The sequence below is a fragment of the Bombyx mori genome, chromosome 7 (assembly GCF_030269925.1).
Source record: "Bombyx mori chromosome 7, ASM3026992v2".
NCBI classification, from domain to species: Eukaryota; Metazoa; Arthropoda; class Insecta; order Lepidoptera; family Bombycidae; genus Bombyx; species Bombyx mori.
The window spans coordinates 4992645-5016948 of record NC_085113.1 but is presented as its reverse complement, the minus strand read 5'-3'; the positions used below and the strand labels follow the sequence as shown (position 1 = coordinate 5016948).

General features: G+C 36.1%; 1 protein-coding gene and 1 long non-coding RNA gene across 5 annotated transcripts in view; one reads left to right on the top strand and one right to left on the bottom strand.

Moving 5' to 3' along the window:
- LOC101740250 (klarsicht protein) overlaps positions 1 to 24304 on the top strand; it is a 358174-nt gene that overhangs the window by 321477 nt on the left and 12393 nt on the right. For all 4 annotated transcript variants that reach the window (XM_062669363.1, XM_062669362.1, XM_021351399.3 and 1 more), the window contains one exon: positions 1225 to 1321. In XM_062669363.1, coding sequence (XP_062525347.1) covers positions 1225 to 1321 — 97 coding nt within the window. The remainder of the gene's footprint in view (positions 1 to 1224; positions 1322 to 24304) is intronic.
- LOC110386098 (uncharacterized) lies at positions 3576 to 7430 on the bottom strand. The gene is made up of 2 exons (XR_002431339.3): positions 7344 to 7430; positions 3576 to 3791 (listed from the first exon to the last, which is right to left on the bottom strand). It is a non-coding gene; the product is annotated as an uncharacterized LOC110386098 (long non-coding RNA).

Below are 24304 nucleotides of genomic sequence, written 5' to 3'. Positions count from 1 at the left end.
CAAATTTCTATTTAATTTTATAATCAAACCGTTAACAGTTTCGTTCTTTAGAATATCCAAGTTCTGAATGATTGTTTTTTTTTTTTTTCATTTCACTAACCCCTTCGCTGTCGTGTGTTTGTGTGTTGTGTAGAATACTAACTGCCTGGATTTCTTTTTGTTACAATATCTTACGTCTCTGGTGGTGATAATTTGGTGCTAAATCAAACAAAGGTTAAGACTACTAATTTATAAAACAATAGTGTAAAGGTTACTGAACGCTTCAGTTAGGAATCATTCACAGTTACCTGTCTTATTAGTCGATTGAAAAAATGAAATGTCAAATTGACAGACGTCACATTTGACGATTTCGTTCGATACTAGAGAAGGATGAAAGCCCTAACTCTAAACTTTGGGAAAATAGTACTAATTTAAAATCGCCATTGCATTAATTAATTTCATAATAAAATTATTATTACATTAATATTAGTTGGGTGTGTACTTACCTCATAGGAATACAAAGCTCTTGTCATTCAGTGATATATAGTTGTAACGTTTATCTAGCTTTGTTAATTATTTACATTTGGTTGTAATTTGTAATTTTTTTGATAGAAAAACATATTTATTTTGTAACTACGTGAATCGACTGAACTCCGCAGTATCTCACTATAAGGCTTTCTTTATGTAATAAATAATGTTATGTTGAATAGGGACAGGTTGTTAATTGATTTTATTTTTTATAAAAGATAATGTTAACAGCGACCTTTGTATAACTTGTTTAAAAAAATAAATGTTTAAATTTTGAAAATTAAAATGGAGTTTCAGTCAATTAACACCCTACTCTCTCAACAAAGATACAATCACACGAAGCACAGATAATACAGAATTACTATTAGACATAAATAGTATGAACACGGGTTTTACGAAATTCAAAATATTTTAGTTTCTTTTTATTTCGGGCCTGTTCAATTTCTGCTTTTCTAATGTGTGTTTGGCTTAATGACGTTTGGCTTAACTTCCTTCCTTATTTAATAGGAATGTTGCATGGTCCTGTATTATGCTTAAAAATAGATTTTATTTGAAATTGGCAAAAGAAAACGTAGAAGAATAACGGAAGAGAAAGTGAATTTCAATGCAGATTTTTGCTCGAGATGTTGAATAGAGACGTTCTCGATTTCATAATTGTAATTTGTAGTTTTTAAACGATTTTTTTGTTTGCAACAACATTTTTTTTTCGTGTCACAGACGGAGGTCGTGACTCGTTGTCGCGAAAATATCAACTTACTGGAAGCGAGTTTGGCTGGTGGTTCCCTTTCTGCGACATTGCAGCGCGATGTTAGAGGTAAGTTAATAATATTACGAGTTACGAAACGAAAAATAATATTGACAAAAATAATTATCGTTCTAATGCCAAAAACATCTTCGTGGATTTTAAATAAAACGTTACACATTTGAGTTTAAATTCGTTTTACATATTGTGTTCTATTTTATTATTATTTTGGGTCTTTTTTTTCTTCAAACTCTTCGTAAGCGGCCAGCAATCTATACTAATATATAAATCTACAGTGGTTTTTACGGATGTTCCGTTATAACTACTAAATCATGCATACGATTGACTTGAAACTTGGTATCCATGTAGAAAATACACGTACTTAATGGATAGGCTAATATTTATGTGAGTGTTGGACTCCCTACACCAGGTGTGGGGGTGAGATATCATAGTGTTAATTTTAAATGCCTAGCGAAGCGGACGGGTACAGCTAGTAATAAATAAAGTTAAGTTAATTAAGTAACATATTTATCTAATTCGAAATAAAATTCGGTTCATATTCGCGCAATATTTTGTTTCATGCAAAAGAAGTAACGAATCGAGAGATCTGATGCAAATTGCGGTTTCTTACTCATGTTTCGACCGGTTCTGGAAAGCCTTGCAATTTACGGATGGACGCCACATTGAAACAGAACACGTAGTGCTATTTTTATAGTAAACTAGCTGACCCGGCAGACTTCGTAGTGCCTCAATCGTTAAATAAAAGACACAAACAAAAGGAATCCGTCCGACGGAGGGACATCAAAAGGAAAACAAAATTGTTATTTTTATTTAATTCCGAGCATTTTCATATTTATCTACCTTTTAAACCTTCCCTGGACTTCCACAAATAATTCAAGACCAAAATTAGCCAAATCGGTCCAGCCGCTCTCGAGTTTTAACGAGACTAATGAACAGCAATTCATTTTTATATACATATATAGATATCAATCAAGTAATCGGCAAAGACAAGAGACAATTTAAGTTTGTTTTTTGTTTTTAATGAGCTTTGAAATGATTTTGCTTCGACCTTGTGCGCCAAATGAGGTGCAGCTCCATTCTGACAAATGATGCACACTGAAGGATCAGTAATTATGTAAAACTGACTTTAGTGTCAAAATGAATGAATATATCATATTTCAGATCAATGTCGTAAACTCCCAAGATGATAATTGACACGTTATATTATTAGCTTGACCTGTGTCTCAGTGGTGTAGATTGGGAGAGGCCTATGTCCAGCAGTGGACGACTGTGGGCTGTTGATGATGATGACCTGTGTCTATTTTTCTCGATTGAATCCTTTTGGTCTAATGTAAATAAATACATACATAATTATTTCAATTTTTTGTTAGGCTTGTATTAAAATGAAGAATAGTTTCGTTAAACTGTATTTTCAGCATTATGTTAGGTCAATGGGTAACAGTCTCGATGACCAAGGCTGATCGCTATATTTTTGCAGTTTTGGACGTGTTTGCCAGAACCAGTTTTTTTTTTCGTTTTTTTTTTACTTGTAACAGGCATGATTTACTGGCGGTCCGTTTTTATTTATTATCGACCAAGTGTGTGACCAGTTTCAAAGATGAAAATTGGCTTTTGAGCGGCATGTAAGTCAAAACGTGTTTTTATGTAGGTACTTAATTACAGTGTTTTTTATGTCATTAATTAATATAATACCTAATTATTACGTTGTGCTCCAATAACAACTAGTCTTTGAATTGGTCATATTTATGCCATTTTTTTCTTCTTCGAATTATGTTATCGTTCTTTTTTATTATTACTAGCTAAACAAAAATTGGATGAGTGCTCATAAAAACAAGATCAAAAGCTCAAAAGTGTAGTATTAGTAAATTCGTAGATATGAATAAAAAAATTAATTGAAAGCGAAAACAAAAAATTATTTAAAACAAATTTTAAAAAAAACGAACGTCCATTTCTAATTTTAACGGTTTCACGTAAAATAGGGCAACTTAATAAAATACTGTGGCAACCATATGCTGTAAATAAATCTGGATAAAATCTACTCGTGCTTATCTTTCTTTTGAAGTTGCTATTTTTGAATTTTTTTTATCTGAGCCAAGTACATACTTGTAACCCTCTTGTTTCGTCTTCCGTTCCTTGTTCATGATTTAGGGTTGCCAAATAACATGTAATTGTGTTTCAAACGTGTTGCGAGCGGATACATCAATATTATTGTGCGCTCAGTAATTCGGCTTAATAATTAGATCCTTAAGTTTTTTTTACACAATTTAAACTACAAAGAACTGTGGGATTTTCAAGAAATTGATCATAATGTAAACCTACAATATTTATTAGAAGCAACACACGTTACATCAAAAACGAGTTTTTTTATTTATTTCTATCTTGAAGTTTCGTTTAAATGGCAATAGTTCCATATTAACTTCACAAAAAAGTTAAAATATTGCGACATCCTTGCGCCACGGTCCCGGAAACGGTGACACGGAGAACGATCACACGCCCATTCGTTCGCTCCATCTATTTTTGCCTGCGAAAGCGTAACGAAAATGAGAAAATTATGACAAAGACAAAAAATACATACTTACTTATAAAAGGACTTACTGATGGTAGAATCTCTTGTGAGTCCGCACGTGTAGGTACCACCACCCTGCCTATTTCTGCCGTGAAGCAGTAATGCGTTTCGGTTTGAAGGGCAGAGCAGCCTTTGTAACTATACTGAGACCTTAGAACTCATATTTCAAGGTGGGTGGCGCATTTACATCGTAGATGTCTATGGGCTCCAGTAACCACTTAACACCACGTGGACTGTGAGCTCGTCCACTCATCTAAGCAATAAAAAGTTAAAAAATAAAAATATTTAAAACTTCTGCAGAAATCGGAGCGATGGAATTAAATTTTAATGTTTTCTTATGGCCGGTTAGATATTTTAAAGCAGCTATGAATTTCTCAAATTACGGATATACGTCACGTCACATTCACCAATGGCGAAAGCGCAACAATGGAACGATCTCTGTAAAAGTGGAGTTAACACATAAAATAAATGTACACACCATTGTTAGAAATTTCTCATTTAACTTAATTAAAGTTACCTAAGAGTAACACTAGTTGGAAACTATAATTAAGACCATTAGAATACGCCACAAATTCAAATTCTTAAAGACGTTCATTAAAATTAATCATTAATGCCAGTTTCATGTCAATATGACAAAATGTAATATCTAGATTTATAAGGTTATCTTAAATGTAAAATGGGCGCCGTTATTCCATCCGCGTTAAATTTTATATTCTAAAATGATTAAACACAAACCAAAAATAGGCTATGTCATTCTCCGGTACCTATGTACATGAAATGTCTTAGGATTTACAAAAACAGTTCCTTTTGCTGCTTGTACGAAATACAATCAAGACACTTTCGGATTAATAATATCGTTATTACGATTACGACCTTGTTATAATAATGTTTTTAATGGGATAATTATGAGTTTTAAATATCATGCGGCGAACCGCGTTGTAATTGAAACCGATTTCTCTCTCTCTGGCTTATTTCTTTTTCCAATTCTTATTGCAAAGGCTTCCTGGCCTGCACGTTTCTGAGCACATTATAACATGTCTCCATCACTTGGTGCAAAGTATCGCTTTCCATCAAAAGCAATCATCATGAACTGCATTTTGGAAAAGACTTAAAACTGTTGATAAATTAGAATCCATTATTACCTTCATTCATTATCATACTTGTAGTAAAATTTAATTTCGTTTCGTAAGTAAATTTTACAATGCACAATTGTAGGCCTCACGTTTATCTTAAAAACATGGCATAAAGCTGTTAAGTCTTACCGGTTGCAAGAGCTAAAGTACCTAATCACTCCGCTTTTGTACCGCCATATGTTTACAAATAGCCATTTAAAAATACATCCTCTATAAATATAAAGAACAGTGAAACTACTCCGAGGATGATAATAGACGAATGCATTTCTTTTTTTTTCTCTCTTTCGTTCATGGATCTGTACATGTACGGAACAAAAATAACGACTTAAAAATATATATATATTTATTTATTTATTTACTTGGTATTTTTTATTTCAACTCTTATTTTAGTAACTATTAAGTAACGAGACCTTTGTAAAGGTCCTGATATGACTAAAATATAATTTAAAAAAAAAATGAAATTGACTGTTATATGAGAATTAACATAAATTTATTTCGAAGTTTTGTCTATACAGTTAAAGAATTAAAATAATCTCTATAGTGTGCACATAAGACCTAAATTATACTAAACATTCGCTAGTTGCAGACAATAAATAATATAATGTAAATTGAGCATGTGTACCAAAATATTTAGCGGATTATTACATTGTTAGCCGGTTTAATATTTTGTGTACAAATCTCGTATTTAAGAATTTTATTAGAACATTTGATATGATAAAATTAGTTATGTGAGATTTTTAGTACAACCGCTTTATTGTGAAATTTTTTTGAAACATTCATCACATCTTTTGAAATTGTATAAAAAATACCTACTCAAGTTTGTCTACTTTCAATATTTCACATAATTCATTCATTTAATTTCCTTGTACGAGTATATGCACAAGACAATTTTATTCATTTCAGAAAATTGTTATTATATCATTTTAAACTTTTCAACGTCATTAAATGATATCCAAAATGCTTCAACGCTTTTGTATTACCAATTTTTCTTTTAAAAGACCATGATAACATAGTTCCAGGCGTGCAATGCTTATAAAACAAGTGTGAATTAGAAATGAAAACTGCAAATACACACGTCTGGTTAGACGTGCTCGTCAGGAACATCGTATGACATCACGGTTTGTGTAAAATGATAAACAAACAGGCACCTGCATCTGAATGTATGTTTTTCGGTTCATTTTAATTCGATTAGCCGATGAACTCGGACGATTAGTTAAAACAAAATCATGGTCGTTACAAGCAAAGTGTTTATAATAGTAAAGGATTTTAAAAGGCCTAGTGTGATCCGAAACGGTAAGTCCTCATAACCATGTTTTTTTTATTTATGGCTTAGATGGGTGTACGAGCTCACAGCCCACCTGGTGTTAAGTGGTTACTGGAGCCCATAGACCTACAACGTAAATGCGCCACCCACCTTGAGATATAAAGTTCTAAGGTCACAAGTATAGTTACAACGGCCGCCCCACCCTTCAAACCGAAACGCATGTACTGTTTTAACCTACTAAATAATCACTGATCTATACAATTAAATAATTATATACCCTACTATCTAGAGTTTTCACAAATTACCTCGAAATACATTTGCGTCTCTCATTAGGTTTCCAATTTTGGCACTAACTCTTTATTTAGTATCCATAACATTCATTTTCCTTAAAATTAAGTAGTTTTAGTGAATTGATACTACACACACGAAGATAATGATATTATCATGAGACGTAATGGGTTTGTAATGCGATTATAATTCCTACTGTCATGTAAATGAAGAATGCCTTACTTATCAATAACATGTCGTATCTATGATAAAAAAAATCTTTAATCTATTTCTTATTTTAAAACCTCATTAAAGTTCAGTTTTAAAAATACCACAAAATACTGAAGACGATTTACTCTTCGGATGTTATATTCTATATTTAAAACACTAAATGGCCTTATTCTAAAAAGGAATAATAATTATGTGGAATGCAGTCCACGGAGCGGAGCGTCCATTCAAAGCCGATGCAATTACTATGACTAACACATAATCGGGCACCGCTAAGTCAAGCTTTTGTTTACTGAACACAGGCCCTTAAAAGGATTCGAGGGATCGATTTAATGACGATGGAATCAAATACTCCTTTAGGGTATACAAATAGGATCGAAATTTAACGGTATTTTTACGGAGTAACATTTCGATTGAAGCAGTAAATTTTCAATTTTCAAAGAGGAACGTTTGATTAAAAACCAGTTGAATAACCGACAGCAAATAAATTAACGATTAAAATTAACACTACGTAATTTGTTTCACTTGAATTTTAAGTGGACATAAATTCTTTTTCAAAGCGAAATTTCGGCTACAGAAATGTATTTTTATTGTTCAAACCTGACGTCATCTTACCTACGTACGGGCGTAATGACCTAAGTATGTTGTTTGTAAATTACAAAAGAACGTCTAAAATCTGAAAATACGTCTGACTTCTACTGCTACATTGGGTGATATCACTCTAGCTGATTCGGGTAATATCCTTCAGTAATAAAGCGCTTAACCGCTTGATCAAAGCGCTGCGTTTATTGTCAGTTTAAAACTCGAAGCGCTGCATTGCTATTTATATGTTGAAGGTTTTTCAACAGTACACCAGCTAAACGACACAAGAGCGCACGCGTCGTGTCAACAGATTGGTTACGCGATTACAAATTTGTATTCGATAATTTATTGAGTGGTGTGTGTTTGTAGTACTCTTTTCTACATAAAAAAAATGTTCAGTGTTACGAAGGTAAAATATATAAAAAAAACAAATGGATCGAAATATGCTTGAGTGATTAAACTTTCATTCTGTCATTGGAAAAAATTTCTTAGTGTTACTATTTTATTATAAATTCAAATGATTGTTGATATATTGTAACAGTTTTGATCAAAAATCGAATCAAAATCTACTTATACACGACCTTCGCAGCAAATTATGTGAACGAGAATGTTTACAAATGCCAGTTGCGAACACGTTACACAATTAGTATTTCCTACTGATATACCGTACATTTTTATTGCTTTTTATTCTATCGCTAATAAGTGTCACAGTGTAACTCGTTCTTACAGTTTAAAAAAATACGATCTAAAGTAACTAAGAATTTTAACTTAAAATTAAAAAAGTGTAGGCAGCACTTAACATCGAATCAGCTGAGAGCTAGTCGGTCGATTTAGAGCAAATATGAATATGTTAGAATATGCTGAAAAACATAAGTACGTTAAGCACTCTATAGCGAAGTCTGGGCTCGAATTCAATTTTAATCAATAGGTATATCAAAAATACCTTCGGTGCTGTGTGTGTCTGATTTTACGTGTATAATATTTTAAGTGTGCTGTTCAATACCGAACATAACAAAATAACAATAAATATGTATATAGGTGTATGAAGTACCATACGATAAATAGTATACTGAAAATCGAATGTTTCTCCGTAGTGGTTCGTTTAGTAAGTTTGTTTAGTATTTTTTAATTTTCGATGCTTAAATTATCTGACACTAGTCTACAAATAATTTTCTTTTCAATTTACTGACATTGTTTTGTAAAAAGCGTATCGCTTCTAGCGTCGTACATTTTTGTGTTTAAGTGGAAATTGATAAAGTCATTAACCTCACTTGGATTATACCTGGGAGTTTGAAAAATAAACTATATTACATTAGTCTTAAAATATGTGTTCATTTGTAAAAAATACATTAAACTAGTTAAAAGAGCGTATTAGCCTCCAATTTATTTCATTGAAAACAGCCAAACAATTTTTATGACAGGACAACCTTGTTTAAGATATTGTTGACTAGTTAATAATAACAGTGCCTAGTTGTTTATCTACAATTTAAATGCTTACGATGCATGATTGGCTAAAATAAAATATCTAAAAGTTGTTAGGAAATATCACATTGTAACACATCAACCAACCTGTAACTTTGATGTTAAAACGGTTCAGTGCCATAAAACATTTAACAAAAATAGATCCAAAATTATGTAATAGTATTTAAATAATTATTAGCTTATCTGTGTAGATAAGTTTGACAACGCTGATAAACAAACTCCAAGTGTTTGTAAACATACCATTAATATTAGGCAATATCTTTACCAACTTTCGCCGCATTTTTTCCTCGATAGTATATTGCGAGGCAAACGGTTTAAAAAGATGACGGATTCACATTCAGGTTTCGCTTATAATAAATAATTCAATAGTATCATTGGCCAAATTTCTTTCAATCCATTTTGAAGTACATTATAATACAGTAGAAGTGTAGAAAAATATATTTTTCAATTAACCTGATGAGTTTTATAAAAATATAAAATGTAAAACTTTTTTTTTTAAATTGAATATTATTTTCGTATCCGATATAGTTTAATAATAACTTATTTACCTTAACCTAATTTCAGCAGTGGACAAGAAATGAAAAACTTATTTAACTGTGCAAAAAATGCACTACACAACAAATCAGTCAATCGGCTTCCAAACAAAAATTATCTGTAGTCTGAATGATTATTGCGCCCGAGTATCTTGCTCACAAAAACCATTGCATTAGAAAGCCAATATAAAGATCACTTGAATCAAACCGTACCGCAATCAGTTCGGATTTAATATTTATTTTTTTGTAAATTCATTGTATGTCGTAACTAAGAACAGAAGCAGTTGCGCAACCAGTTTCTCTTTGTGGGCCTACAGACGGAATCTTATCGAAATGCAGTCGTTATATTATTAGGGGCGATAGCTGTTTATACTATGAATAAAATATTAATGAAGCGATGAAAAAAAAAAATTGACGTATTGAACTTTTAATCTTAGTGTCGACCAAGAAACCGGACTCATAATACTTTCACGATCAAATAAATAAAAATTTCGAGATTCTGATAAACTTTAAAACAACGAAAAGTTGCCTAAGTCGAAAAACCATTTTAACATTCTTCGTGATAAAAAAAATATCTTACATTCAAAATTTTATGTAGAAGTTTCCTAAATTGCAAAGCATAGAAATGAAATTGAAAAAAAAGTCGTTTGACGTAGGGTATTTATTGTATATATTGTATTCTCTCAAAATGAACAGCCTTGAGCATCAGATGTTGTTCGCGAGATAATAAAAAATTAAAAATAACAAAAGAACTATTTGTAAATACCTACTGGAATTAAACTTTTCAGTGGGTGTCGATTGCGTAAGTACTGCGATAGTGTGAGATATCATTAAGGATCTGCGACGTGGAGCTTAATAAACACATTCGTAGAACGTTCTAGAATATTATTAACTAAGATAGGCATGAGCAGTACAGTGTTAATGCCGCTGCCAATCGCTTGATTGCCTCGAAGAATGGGACGCACGGTCGCTTTCTAAGTCCTTCAAACGGGAATGCATAATATGTTCACAGCAGAAATAACACCAGATTAACTATTAAAAAAACACATTATCGTTGTACCAGGCCGTGATGAGTACCTTCCCGCCGTTTCTTAAGATATAAATTATGAAGCCGCGTCAAAATAGTAGTACGTATTGTTTCAATTAAGAATTATCGTCTAGACTGGTAACACCTTTTGCTGACACAGGTGTTTATATCTATCGTGATTCGTTTAATTGCTTCCGAGAAAATATACTTTTCATACATATTTCAATCAATTATGCATGTTCTATCATACTTTAAAAAAATGAAACATTGATTTTTTTTCAGTCATAAAACAAAAATTTCGCTTGATAGGGGGTTATAAGGATTAATGATGATGACTAATTTTCAGAATAGGCATATGTAGAGAATCAAAAATAAACAACAAACAAACAAAAACAATAAACAAAAACTTATTCATAAATTTGCAAATATCAAATGCACTCTTGAAACAAGACAAGAAAATGCAAACAAGATTAATGCACTTTTTGTGTAAGCGCAAAAACAAAGTATTCTCTCGCTGTTTTGCATAAGCCTTGGTACTTGGTACTCGAGAGAGATTTCTCTGACGCATCGTGAAAGCTATTTTAATGTTTCAACTTAGTTACTTTGTCATTAGTCATTAGGCAAACCACACAATACAGAGATAATTATTACGGTTAAAACATAAAAAACCTGCTTTTAGATTTAAAATAGAAATAATGTTTCGTTTTTCCAAAACGTAAACTAAAGCAAGTATTTACATGAGAAATGTAGCTCTTGGATTATTTGTGAACATCAATTTTGTTTTTTCAGCTTCTAGATTATTCTTTTTTTTTTTATTGCTTAGGTGGGTGGAGGAACTCACAGCCCACCTGGTGTTAAGTGATTACTGGAGCCCATAGACATCTACAATGTAAATGCGCCACCCACCTTGAGATATAAGTTCTAAGGTCTCAGTATAGTTACAACGGCTAACCCACCCTTCAGACCGAAACGCATTACTGCTTCACGGCAGAAATAGGCGGGGTGGTGGTACCTACCCGTGCGGACTCACAAGAGGTCCTACCACCAGTGAACTAGATTAATTCAGAACTAGATTAATTCAAAGTTCTTGTTTCGTTCGTTCTAAAATTAAAATTGTTTCTTGTCATCTTTTCTAATGTCCTTGACGGTTCGACACGATCTATAGAATCAAAGGTCGTCGATCTAAGATCTAGTCATCGGTTATGAGAATCAGGGGTCAAGTATGCAATTCTTTCGATATTGCTGTCGTGTTCGCCTTAAATATCGATAAATATCAATCTGATTCAAAGAAATAAATCGGGAATTTGATCTCCCTGACCAAATTTCAAGGCGAGTTTCAGTCTTATGCGTATATGCTTCGGTAATAACTTATCTCCAAATGAAATCTAGAAACACTCATGAATGACGCGAAACGTGTTTCCATGGATGACAACTTTTCTTAACGCAACAACTATGTTACTGACCTTTGAGTAAAAGACTGAGAAAATTTATGAAAGTGTTTCACTAAAACACACTAAGCCACAGCTTTGAGAAGCATTAACTTTGGAGATTCCTGAATCTCGCTTACGACATTAAGGCATCCGTCAAATAATATCTTGCGTTGTATGACGGCTATCCGTCACAATAACGAAACAAACTCTGTGGTATGTTCTTTATTTAAATTACTATTACCTATTTTGCGTTGATTTCGAAAAATAGTGGAGAATAGGAGGTGCCGAACACTTTATTCCCATATCGTGCTGTAACATGCATTACTACACATGCGTTCCTTGAGACTTTTCACGCATTTATTAAGGTCTAGCTTTAGTGTTCTCTAGTAATCTTCTTTGTAAATCCTTTAATAGATCTTACATAGGGCACATGCTAGGAAAGTTGTTAGAGTCCCCGTCTACATCACATGTTAGTTTCGCTTCCGATTGCCATTGGCTTATGTAATTATTTAAACACTTGCCTAGGGACGGAAACGCTCACTTTTCTTGATACTTTCTTTATGATTATGCTACACATTACTAACGTTGCTGAGAATTAATATCATATCCGCAGATATATATGTTGGACTGTGCTTATTAGAAATGCAGTATATTGTTCAGGATATATTATAGTGTGTGAAATTTTTAAGCCCGGTAAACGTAATTAATACAGACATAATTTAACTTCTAGGGCTACAATTACCAAAACGGTATGTTACAATTTTAAAAATACTTCGAAAGTCTATATTTTTATTATTAAAATATATTCATGTATTGACATTACTCAATTTATAATAACATAAACGGTATTATGAGTCACTCATTCACCTATAACCTAGGAATTTTATTTATAAAAAAAAAACATTTTTTCTCATTTAATCAAAGTTGGTTACAAACTCCACGTTGTTACCGCAACGCTAAGATATAGATTTATGAATTATTCTTCAAAGTAGGGTAATCAATAGTCCACAGACTTAGTGCAACATGACGTAACGTTACGTCTCCATCGAGCCATTGTTGAGATACAGATTTAATCTGTTAATTATGTTCGTCTGAATATAACGGTATTGCAGACGCGCTGTCCCAGTTCGGCTTAAACACAGCCACGTTACAATCCTTTCTTAAACTCCCCGACCTAAATGCTTTATAGCGTTGTTTGTAGTTTACATTGACGTTTCTCTGAATAAATAATAAGGAAACGATCAATAGTGTGTTTTCATCGGTTTTCTTGAGTTCGTAGCCCATTAGAACTGTTTTTACGGTCTATTGTTTTAATATATATTTTGAGGTATCGAATACTTCGCAATTTTCGTGGTCACGGACAACCACTATTATGTATATGTATACCAAAGCCAATAAATAGTCTTCCAGTAATAATGTCGAAGAAATAACGAAACCAATTCTTCGGTCTTTTTGTAAAAAAAATACCTTGTACATTTCTGCTCTAAAGCAGTTATGCATTTAGATGAAAAAATAATATAGCTTAACATCTCAAATCCGATAAGATCAGCAATAAAATCGCAAAGAGCAACATTTGCATTTCGCAAATTAGTGATGAATAAAACGTGTTTTTTTTTTATTTATTTAATATAAGACTTCATAATATAGGATGTTTAAAATTGCTTTAATATTTTATTTTTTAATTTATATTTCTTTTATTTATATAATACATATCATATTTATTTATGTTATGCTGTAACATTGACTTTCTAAAATAGTTTCTCCTCACAATTCAATTGACGAATCTTTTGTAAAAATGAAAAAAAAAAATTAATAAGACTATTAAGAAGTTTTTTCACTCAAGTAAAATAATTCTTGGTTCAAATTTTGTATTTACAAATTCATTTTTTTTAAAGTAACGATGATACAACGATCGTAATTCGCAACACCGTATCATTAAGTGATGAAAGTGATAGTTGTGATATAACATAAGACAGAAGAATGAACGCGTCCGTGCCGGTATTAAACAATAATGACGGTGAAATTGGTGAGTTCTTTAATATTTAATGTATGATTCATCTAGATATTAAGTAATACGTGAAGCAAAAACTTTTTACACTTGCCACGAAAATTGCGCGGACGGAGGAGTATGAAATTTCTCACACTTATAGAAAATAATAGAGAAGGAGTTCAGAATTAAATTTTAAATTATGCATAAAAAATACATTCAATCAATAAAAAAAACATTGCACACACAACCATGTATTTGACACACACACATGCTTATTATTGTTTATTGTCAAACTTTTTTTATTGCATATAGTCTGTGGTCAAATCGAGAATAGATTCAATATTGGGACTTTTTGGCGGGAACGCGAGGAGTGAAGTTGTGTGATTTGTTTTATTTTGTCTATTTAGTGTTTCTTCGGGGTTAAATGTGTAATAATGGTGGCTTATTAACTATTTAATATCTGTGAAAGTACATGAATGTGGGAAAATGAAACAAAGCCGCTGGACGTAACTTCTCGGGATCCTCCAAAAAGTCCACTGAAAAAATCTTAGTAAATGACCACTATTTTACTGAGATTATATTTCATCCCATATCATCACAATTCATTTCATTTTATTTCATCCCAGTTGATTAGTGTCTCAAATTAATCATCTTCATTTCATTTCACTGCATAATATCATTTTTCATAAAAATATGAATAATATAAATTAAAATAAGACATGACTTAAAGGTCTCAGTTACCAGGTCATAAAATCTCTTAAAAAAAAGATTCAATATTGTTTGTCTTTATTAATATTTGCCTAAAGTGTAGTCTTGGCGAAATCTGTGATTAATGATTATAGAAGTAATAGTCTTTGACAATAGGATCATAATAGTGTACAAACTTATAATTTCAATTAATTATAGTCGAATTTCGACTACCGGGGAACCACTAATTTTTATTATTACATGGTAGTTCATAGACATTGCAGTGTGGGATGACGACGCCCGCTTCGAGATCGTGTTTCAGTCTTCAAGTCTCATTTGCACTTTTTAAGGGTTGCTCCAATTATTCAAACCGAGACGCATGACACCTTCGTGTGCAGATATAGACAGGTTGACGGTGCCTGCCGAAATGCCTTGAAGAAGTAATGCGTTTCGGTTTGAAGAGCAGAGCAGCCGTTGTAACTATACTGAGACCTTAGAACTCATATCTCAAGGTGGGTGGCGCATTTACGTTGTAGATATCTATGGACTCCGGTAACCACTTAACACCAGTTGGGCTGCGAGCTCGTCCACACGACTATTCAATAAAAATAAAAAAAAACCTTGCTCTGGTAACCGCAATCCGCATGATAAATGAGAAGCCTTAGATATCTAGGCTTTAAGTTATACGTACTCGGCTAACAAAGAGTTGAAATACTTAGGAAAATAATATTAGTGCCTTCTCTATGGAATCACATCCCTCAGACACAGCCCACTGAGTTTCTTGCCGGATCTTCTCAGTGGGTCGCGTTTCCGATCCGGTGGTAAATGCTGCGAAGCACGGCTCTTGATAGGGTTCGTGTTAGCAACGTCGTCAGGTTTGAGCCCCGTGAGCACACCTACTAGTTAAGGTTACGCTGAAATAGCCTCTCAAGGCTCTCAGCTTAGGTAGGCTAAAAAAAAAAAGAAATAAAAACAATTAAATATCTAAATTCGTTCGCATAACTTAAAACTTCCGAATTCATTATTGCGTTAAACAAAATTCCCTCACTGTTTTTGTATAGAAATAATACGTAAACAACTTTGTTCAAACCGTAAATAAATTATTTATTCTGTACTTGACCCGTGCTAAGCTCGCCCACTCTTCTTCGCCCACGTTTCGCTTAACATAAGCTGTTTCCTCAGCCAGAGCCGTCTATAAAATTTGCACCTACTGACACTTTGAATTAAATACTAAATTCATGTGCAGTATATTTGAAATCCTGTTTCCAATTAAAAGCTTAATGTTGTATTACTGGTTGCTGGGCTTATGGGCTAACATCCTATTTATGTCTTGAAGCATCGCGTGTATCATTTTGAAGAGCGGAACAATCGTTGTTCTAACGAAAATGATCCCTATTATGATGTCACTTAACTCTACGAATTGCTTAAGATTAAGATGGAAGGTTTCCACTCATCCACAACGAATTGCGTTAAAAAGGTTGATTGTGCGTTAAATTCCCTACTATTTGTTTTAATAGCAGAAACAAAAACATGAAAATTGTAAACTGTTTTATTCATAAAAGCAACTCGAAAAATCTAAATTTAATTATTGTCTATAAGTAAATTTAAATGTATTTAAAGAAATAGCCATAGTCTACCATTTGCCTTATTTTGGGTTCGCCTCTTGGCGAAGGCCCTGCCAAAAGTTTGAATTTGAATAACATTGTAGTTCTTCTTAAACAACTTCTCCACAAAAAAACTCTTCTGCTGTGAAGTTTATGTAATTTTGCCACCTTGCATGTATTTTTCCACAACTATTTTCTTCTCTTAAATTCTCTCACTCTGTACGTAATGGCACCCAAATATTCAACTAGTTATACTCACAAAATACACCGACGGAAAAGATAAAGAGTAGATAAAATAGCTTATTTATTATTAGACGCATCTGATAGCTTTTGTACTATATATTACAAAGGGTATAAGAAACAAGGGAGACTGTAATATTATATTAATCTCAGCATAAAATAGGCTCAACGTAAACATCACAATGTAGGATACAAATAAAGGTCTGAAATGCGAACTTTTAATATTTTTTTAAAAGGGGGTGGGTACGCCTTTGGACAAAATGAAGTAATAAAGTTGCACAGCGGATGTGACTTGTCATCATTACTGAATAGAGTGTACTCTGTCTAAATAAATTAACGTTTGTCCTGCTGAAACTGGAAAGGCCACCGGGCCACCAGTAATCCTTCAATCCAAAAAAAAAAAAAAAAACAACGCTTTCTACTTCATATTTCGTTATAGAGCAGGGGTTCCCAAACTTATTTTGTCTACTGCCCACTTTGAGAATAAATTATTTTTAGCGCCCCCATTTTTTCACCTACTTAAAAACCACTATAGCGAGAGCTCAGCCAGTGTCTAAGGGTCCTCCTAGATGAAATTACAAATCGCCTCCCAAGCCTATACACAACGCCCCCATTTTTTTCTGGGTCTCTTACCGCCCCCCTTTAGGCCTGCAGCGCCCGGGGGCGTTATCGCCCACTTTGGGAAAGGCTGTTATAGAGCAATGTAAAGCGAAGTCTCTAATGACACCGCTCTTCACTCGTGAACGAAGACTTGGGATGAGTGATTTTATTGTGTATGTAACACAATAAAATCTGCACCCGTTCACGTTATATATATTATCGGACATGAGAACCTCCGTTCTTAATTTCTAGAATGGGTGATTAAAACCAGATATTACACGAATAAAATATTTATAACACATGAAACCATTTGCCGGTAGCTACGAATAAAGTATGAACCGATTATAAAAATGTTTAGTTAACCGTTTTCCATCAATCAATACGTACGAAGCCCGAGGCAAAGATTAACAGACTCGCTTGCTTCGCTGTCATTCAGTACTCGCCAACACGAGCACATTCAATAGTTAAATAAGAACATTTCTCAAAACAAAATCTATATATTAATACGGGAAGCAAAAACTTCGTATCCCTTTTTACGAAAATTGCGTGGATAAGTGTGGAAAATTTCATACTCCTCCGTATGAAATTTTCCACACTTATACAGAATATAGAGAAGAAGTGCACAATGCTAATATTTTTTTAAAAGAATGCATGAAAGATACATTAAATCAATAAAGAAAACATTACACACACTACATACCATGTATTTGACGCACACACGCATGCATACTATTTATTGTCAAACTATTGTTCTTGACGTCTGTGGTAAAATTGAGAATAGATGAAATATTGTTTGTCTTTAATAATATTTTTTATAGTGTGGCCTTGGTGAAATTTGTGATTATAGAAGTATAATTTACAATCATAATAGTGTACAAACTTACAATTCCAATTAATTATAGTCGAATTTCGACTACTGCGGGACCTCTAGTACGGAGTTGATATTTGTAAGGGTATTCGCGAGATGATTCGGCCGTGGTAACCATTTGACAATCTTGATGTTTCCAGCACTACATACTGGTATATAATAGTATACAACTACCACAGTTTTTGTGACTGTCAAACTGTCGTTTAGTTTTTGCTTTATAGTTCATTCATTTCATTCGTTCAATCGTATATTTAATTTTTTTTATATTTACTTAGTAATTATTAATTAAACTAAAAATGGATATTGTGTACTGTATCTTGCACTTTTTTGTTTTCTTCCTTTTTTCTGCAATTTGTTTGTTCAGTAACTTCTCATGTAGGTACAGGATGAGAACGTTTTTTGAAGTATATTATTAAAGTTACTTTGTTAACTTTAATTCTTGAAATTCGGCAAAAAACTTAGTTTATATCATGAACTACAAATTGCCAAGCAAAACTTTGATTTATAAATTATAGTCTTAACAACTAATATTAAACTGTTTCGATTTTATTGACATAACCTTTTAATAAGCAAAAAAGTTTTCAGTGTATATTTTATAACACAGGAACTGATTGCGTGAATTGAATATTAAATTTTAATGAATTCCGTCACGTAAGTTAGACTAAATTGACACCGAACCGGCACCGTTGATAATAATATTTGATACAGTTGAACCTTAAAGCGAATTAAGATACAGTGATTATATAATTAAAGGAACAAATTGAGTGATTTAAATTTAGAATTTCTGTGACAAATTTGACAGCACACACATGTCATATTGACTTTGACAGCTGTTACGAAACGCCATTAACACGATATAGAGATAATTATCTAAATGAACGATGATGTAAAAGCAAACCGCTTAAACAAGTTTTTAGAGAGTTTTTTTTTTATTGCCCTTGTAGGCAGACAGTTTCTTAATAATCAATAATCAAGCTTAGTACTCTACTGTAAATCTATTGATTTTGTTGGTTGTTTTATGATTTTGTTTCAAAAATTCGTTCCATGGGTTATTGTTTTACTAACAACTATGAAGCTCAGCCACGCTTTGCTATTACTAACTATAAAACATGTACATGTAATGTATGGGTATTTAATTAGTTTAAAAAAATACTTAGTTGATACAAACTACGAGTACTTGCGTGCTGTTAATTCTAGGACTAACGTATGTATGAACTTATGTATATGTCAGGAACTTTATTTTTTTTGGGCAGAAGTCCAAATCACGTACATGGGTTTACACGCCTAGGATGCGCGATATGCCAATAATCTAGCCTAAAGTGCGGAAATGACTCTTAGTTGCAGAGTTAGTAAATACCTACAAAAAAAAGAAACCAAATAGGAAGTTTGAAAAATGAGTTTTAAATGCGTTGAGTTGACCTACTGCAACGAAATGAATAGCTCATTTTAGAACGACTCTTTTGTGAATGTTCGAAATTTCAGGGAGATCCGTTTAGTTTCTTAACTAAAATGAATCGCAAAAGTTGACCGAATGTACTGGAAAGAAGAAGTTAAAAACTGGTAGTGAACGAAGTATACTTTTCATTGTTTTTTTTACAAAACGTTCCATGAACTATAAAAACCATGAAATTATAATTCCACATGTTTGAATACATACACTTATGCCTTAGCTATATACTGTAAGTAGTAGACGCGTAAAATTTTAATAAACAAATACCAAAACAGTAAGAAATCAAAGGTCGTTAATTTCCATTGGTTTTCCATATTTTAACTCTTATTTGAAATGTAATACAAGAGCGAACAAGGTCGTATAATGCCAGACCTAGTCTGTAATCATTCCATTATAGTCGAGGTCGTGAATTACTCCCGATAGCCTTTACTATCAGTACTCTGTAATTGACCAAGAGAGCTAAGGCAACGCTATCAGTTTCTTTAGTATTTTATCTTCGGGTAAAATAGCATGTATCGTATTGTGAATCATAAACTGTGCACCTAATTGTTCGAACGAAAACCTAGTTTTACTCAATTCTTTTGCTTTGCGTATTGTTTAGTTTGTATTGTTTTTTGCTAGGTAATGTATATTCGGTGACACGCTTTCCGTCAAAACTGTCCGCAAAATCGGGGTCACCTTGAATTCGCTTCAGTAAATTGACGACTACCACATCACTACATAAGTTTGTCTTATTAAAGGGTTGTTTTTCAAAGAACAAATGCAGGAATACGTTTGGCATATAAACAAACCGATGCTTCTGAATTTTGCGGTAATATCTGCTTTATCACAGTTGCAATAAGTGCGTTTTTTAAGACCAGTAGGAGTAGACAAATATAGAATTGCGTTTACCAACCAGTCAGTACAGATTTGCAGCTCAGTTTGCTTTAGGTCGTTGTAATAGAAACGTTGTGCAATAATATCCTACTGCAAATAGCTTGTGAAGGTTGTCTGATATTGTGGTGCAAAATGTCGTGCAGTTGCGACCTTGTCGCCTCGCTGGCTCTCGGGCATGATCAACGCGACAGTTCAGTAATGGATTACAACTACGTGCCGCCCTATCCAGGTATTTTGTGTTTTTTGACGTTACAGTATTTCGTATTCCATTTATTTCATTTACTTCTGATTTTGCATCCATATTACACTCATTAACATTTCATTTATACTAGAATTAAATAAAAATAATAACTACAATCTCGGACTAAAACAAATTCAATAATAATAATAATAATAAGGCGTAGGGAAGCGGTGACCCCATCGCCCGCGGGTGAAACAATCAATATGAGATGGTTGTTCCATCCGCGCAAGCAACCAGCGCTAGCCGAAGGTGTAAGGCACCGTGCCGAGCGGCTGCATGGCCTAGGGCGCTAAGTCTAGGTCGTGAACGGTCCCCTTGGAGTAACTGGCGACCCTCCACTGTATTCTAGCCTTCTGCAGATATGGGGCTCTGTCTGCAGCGACTGTTAGACCCCACATAAAAGCCCAACGATGAGTAAAACCTATAACACAAACAAAAGATCTGACTCGTTAAGACCACTTCAGCGGGTCGAACCCCCATCATCATCACCACCGGGAGGCTTGGTGCCTGCAGAGTCCACAAGGACTCCGCAACAGGCACCCGCACTCGGTGGAGGGCGGCGCATGCGATGGACTCGTGAACAAAATTCCAATGTCATGCGCGCCCACTTTGGGGCTGTGGGGGGAGAAACAGGCGGCACAGGGCGTCGAGCAAGACTGCTTCGTAATTTTCAAGCGCTTGAGCCATCGCTGACACACATTACAGACCAGAACCTAGCCGACCGAGTTCGTTTCATAATGCGCTCTAACATCTTCAGCGCAAACGAACTCGAACAACTACGACTCGAGGCTGTTCCGGCCACCTCTCTTGCACCAGCTGAAGGACGTGTATCTATCGCATCTATGCAGGACTTAAATGTCGGCGGTGCGGTAGACACTGGTTATCAACCATTGGCTGCTGACGGAGGGGCGGACGGAATAGCTTCCCAGGACAACGAGCAGATCAAGAGGATTCTTGAAGAAGCGATTCTGGAAGTGCGTGAGATGCCTCTCGACGCGAGACCCCGGATCCCCAGAATAGCTCAGAGTCACCATAATCGGAATGTCGTTGAGGCCGTTAACGAGATGCTGCTTCCATATTTGGAGAACAGCAGCAGCCTCACTGATACGAATTCAATCCTGTTTGGCGCCGCAATGGCAGTATGTTGGTGTATTGGCGCCAAGCTCCAGCCAAATCGGCAGGTGACAGCTGCCGACGCTCAGCGTGTGAGAGATGCCGAGCCTGCTTGGAAGCGCAGAATTGAACGTCGTATCAGTGACGCTAGAGTCCTTATCGGCAAACTGATTAGCTTCAGGACGGGCAACACGAGGCCGAGAGTCTTGCGGTTTGTCAGAATTGCGTTTGCGGGGTGTGGCTTAGGCCCTGCAGTGCCAAATGCACAACAGCTGGCAGATCGCATAGACCTCCTGAAGCAGAAGGTGGCTGCTTGGAGCAAGCGCATCCGGCGGTACTCGGAACGAGTTCAAAGGTATCGCCAGAATCGCCTCTTCGTGAGTGATCAGAGGAAGTTCTACAGGTCCCTAGAACAGGCCAATGTTAGCGCCGTCACCGAACGTCCAGCTGGACAGGAGATGGTCACATTCTGGCGCAACTTGTGGTCAAGACCTGTGGAGCATGTGGAGGGCTCCTGGATGCAGGTCATTGAGGACTCGTGTGCGGGCATACCACCGATGAGCCCGGTAACTATCAGCAAAGGTGATATTAAGGCTGCAGTCTGTAGTTCTTCACACTGGAAGTCTCCAGGCTGCGACGGACTGCAGCTTTACTGGCTAAAAAGTTTCCGGGCTTGTCACGAAACCCTCGCCAGACAGTTTCAGGAAGCCCTAGATACAAAAGTGCTCCCCGACTTCCTCACTACTGGGATCACTCACCTCATTCCAAAATCGGAAAGTACCGCGGATCCGGCACAGTACCGGCCAATAACGTGTCTTCCTACCACCTATAAGACACTGACATCCGTTCTGGAAACTAAGATCTCACACCACATAGACAGCTGTCGAGTACTGTCTGGTGCCCAGAACGGGTGTAGGCGTGGTAGCCGCGGTACTAAGGAACTCCTCTTGATCGACGCGGTATCTGGCCAGCAGGTCAAACGCAACCGACGAAATTTCTCTGCCGCCTGGATAGATTATAAAAAGGCATTTGACTCGGTCCCCCATACATGGCTGAAGAGGGTCCTCGAGCTGTATAAGATAGACGATACAGTTCGAGACTTCCTCGGTGCCTGTATGGGGCAATGGAGCACAATGCTTAGTCTATCCGGTGTGCGGCTGTCGGCTGTAGAAGACCGAATAAAGGTGAATATACCCATATTTCAGGGTGATTGTCTGAGTCCATTGTGGTTTTGCCTGGCCTTGAATCCTCTCAGTTCATTACTGGAGGCTTCGAGGACAGGCTTTCAGTTCCGAAGGGGGGGCTTGAAGGTGTCCCACTTGTTCTACATGGATGACCTCAAGTTGTACGCTCCTCATGCTGCAGGCCTCAGGCGACTGCTTGACATCACTTGTGATTTCAGTAGTCGCATTAGGATGAGGCTGGGAGTCGACAAGTGTGCGGTTCTCCATGTAGAGAGAGGGAGCATAGTCTCATCGGATCGTTTACCTGTATCCGATAGGATAAACCTTCGGGCACTCTCCGAGGGAGAAACATACCGGTACCTGGGCATGTCGCAAAATTTAGGTATTGACGTGGCGGTCGTCAAACAGGCTGCATGCGACTTGTTTTATGAACGTTTGACAAAAGTGTGTAAGAGCCTTTTGTCGGGCGTGAATAAGACAAGGGCGTTTAACGGCTGGGCGATGCCCGTCCTGTTGTATACCTTCGGCGTGCTCAGGTGGACTCAGACCGAACTGGATGCCCTGGATAGAAAAGTCCGCTCAATTATGACCCTCCATAGGATGCTCCACCCGAAGTCCTCGGTAATGAGATTGTACATTCCGCGGAAGTGTGGTGGCCGGGGCCTACTTAGCGCCAAGGTCATGCACAACAGTGGGGTGTGCAGTCTCAGGGAATATTTCCTATCGAGGGCTGACAGTGTGATGCACAGAGAGGTCATGGAATGCGACAAAGGACTGACCCCGCTAGCCCTGGCCAGAGACGGGTGGCAATCACCAGCGGTGCTCAGTACCTCTGACCGTGAGGCCATATGGAAAGGGAAAGAGCTGCACGGACGCTTCTTTCAGGCACTGCATGAGCCCCACGTGGACAAAGAAGCCTCCGTGCACTGGCTGCGATTCGGTGACCTCTTTGGGGAAACCGAGGGTTTTGTCTGTGCAATACAGGATCAGGTTATCAAGACGAACAACTATAGGAAGCACATTCTGAGGGATGGGACAGCTGACATCTGTCGATTATGCCGCCGACCGGGTGAATCCCTCAGACATGTCACCTCTGGTTGTTCTATGCTTGCTAACACTGAGTACTTGCACAGACATAACCAAGCAGCCAGAATCCTCCACCAAGAGCTCGCCCTTAAGTATGGCCTCATCGAACAGAGGCTACCGTATTATAAGTACCAGCCGGACGCTGTACACGAAAACAACCGTGCCAAGCTCTACTGGGACCGCCCCATCATTACGGACAGGACTATTCTTGCGAATAAGCCTGATATCGTGCTGATGGACCAGACGGAGTCTCGGGTATTTCTGGTGGATATCACCATCCCCTACGACGAGAACCTCGTTCGGGCTGAGGCAGATAAAAAGACCCAATATTTGGACCTGGCGCACGAGGTGACCGACATGTGGAGGGTGGTATCTACAGAAATAATCCCGGTAGTTGTGTCGGTGAATGGTTTGGTCCCTAAAAGCCTCTCAAAACATCTCGAGAGGCTTGGTCTCAACAAAAAGTCGGTGGTGGCCCAAATGCAAAAAGCAGTCTTGCTCGACAATGCCCGTATAGTTCGCCGGTTTCTCTCCCAATAGTCCCTAACGCTCCGGCCGATTGTTGCCCACCTCGCCGGAGTGT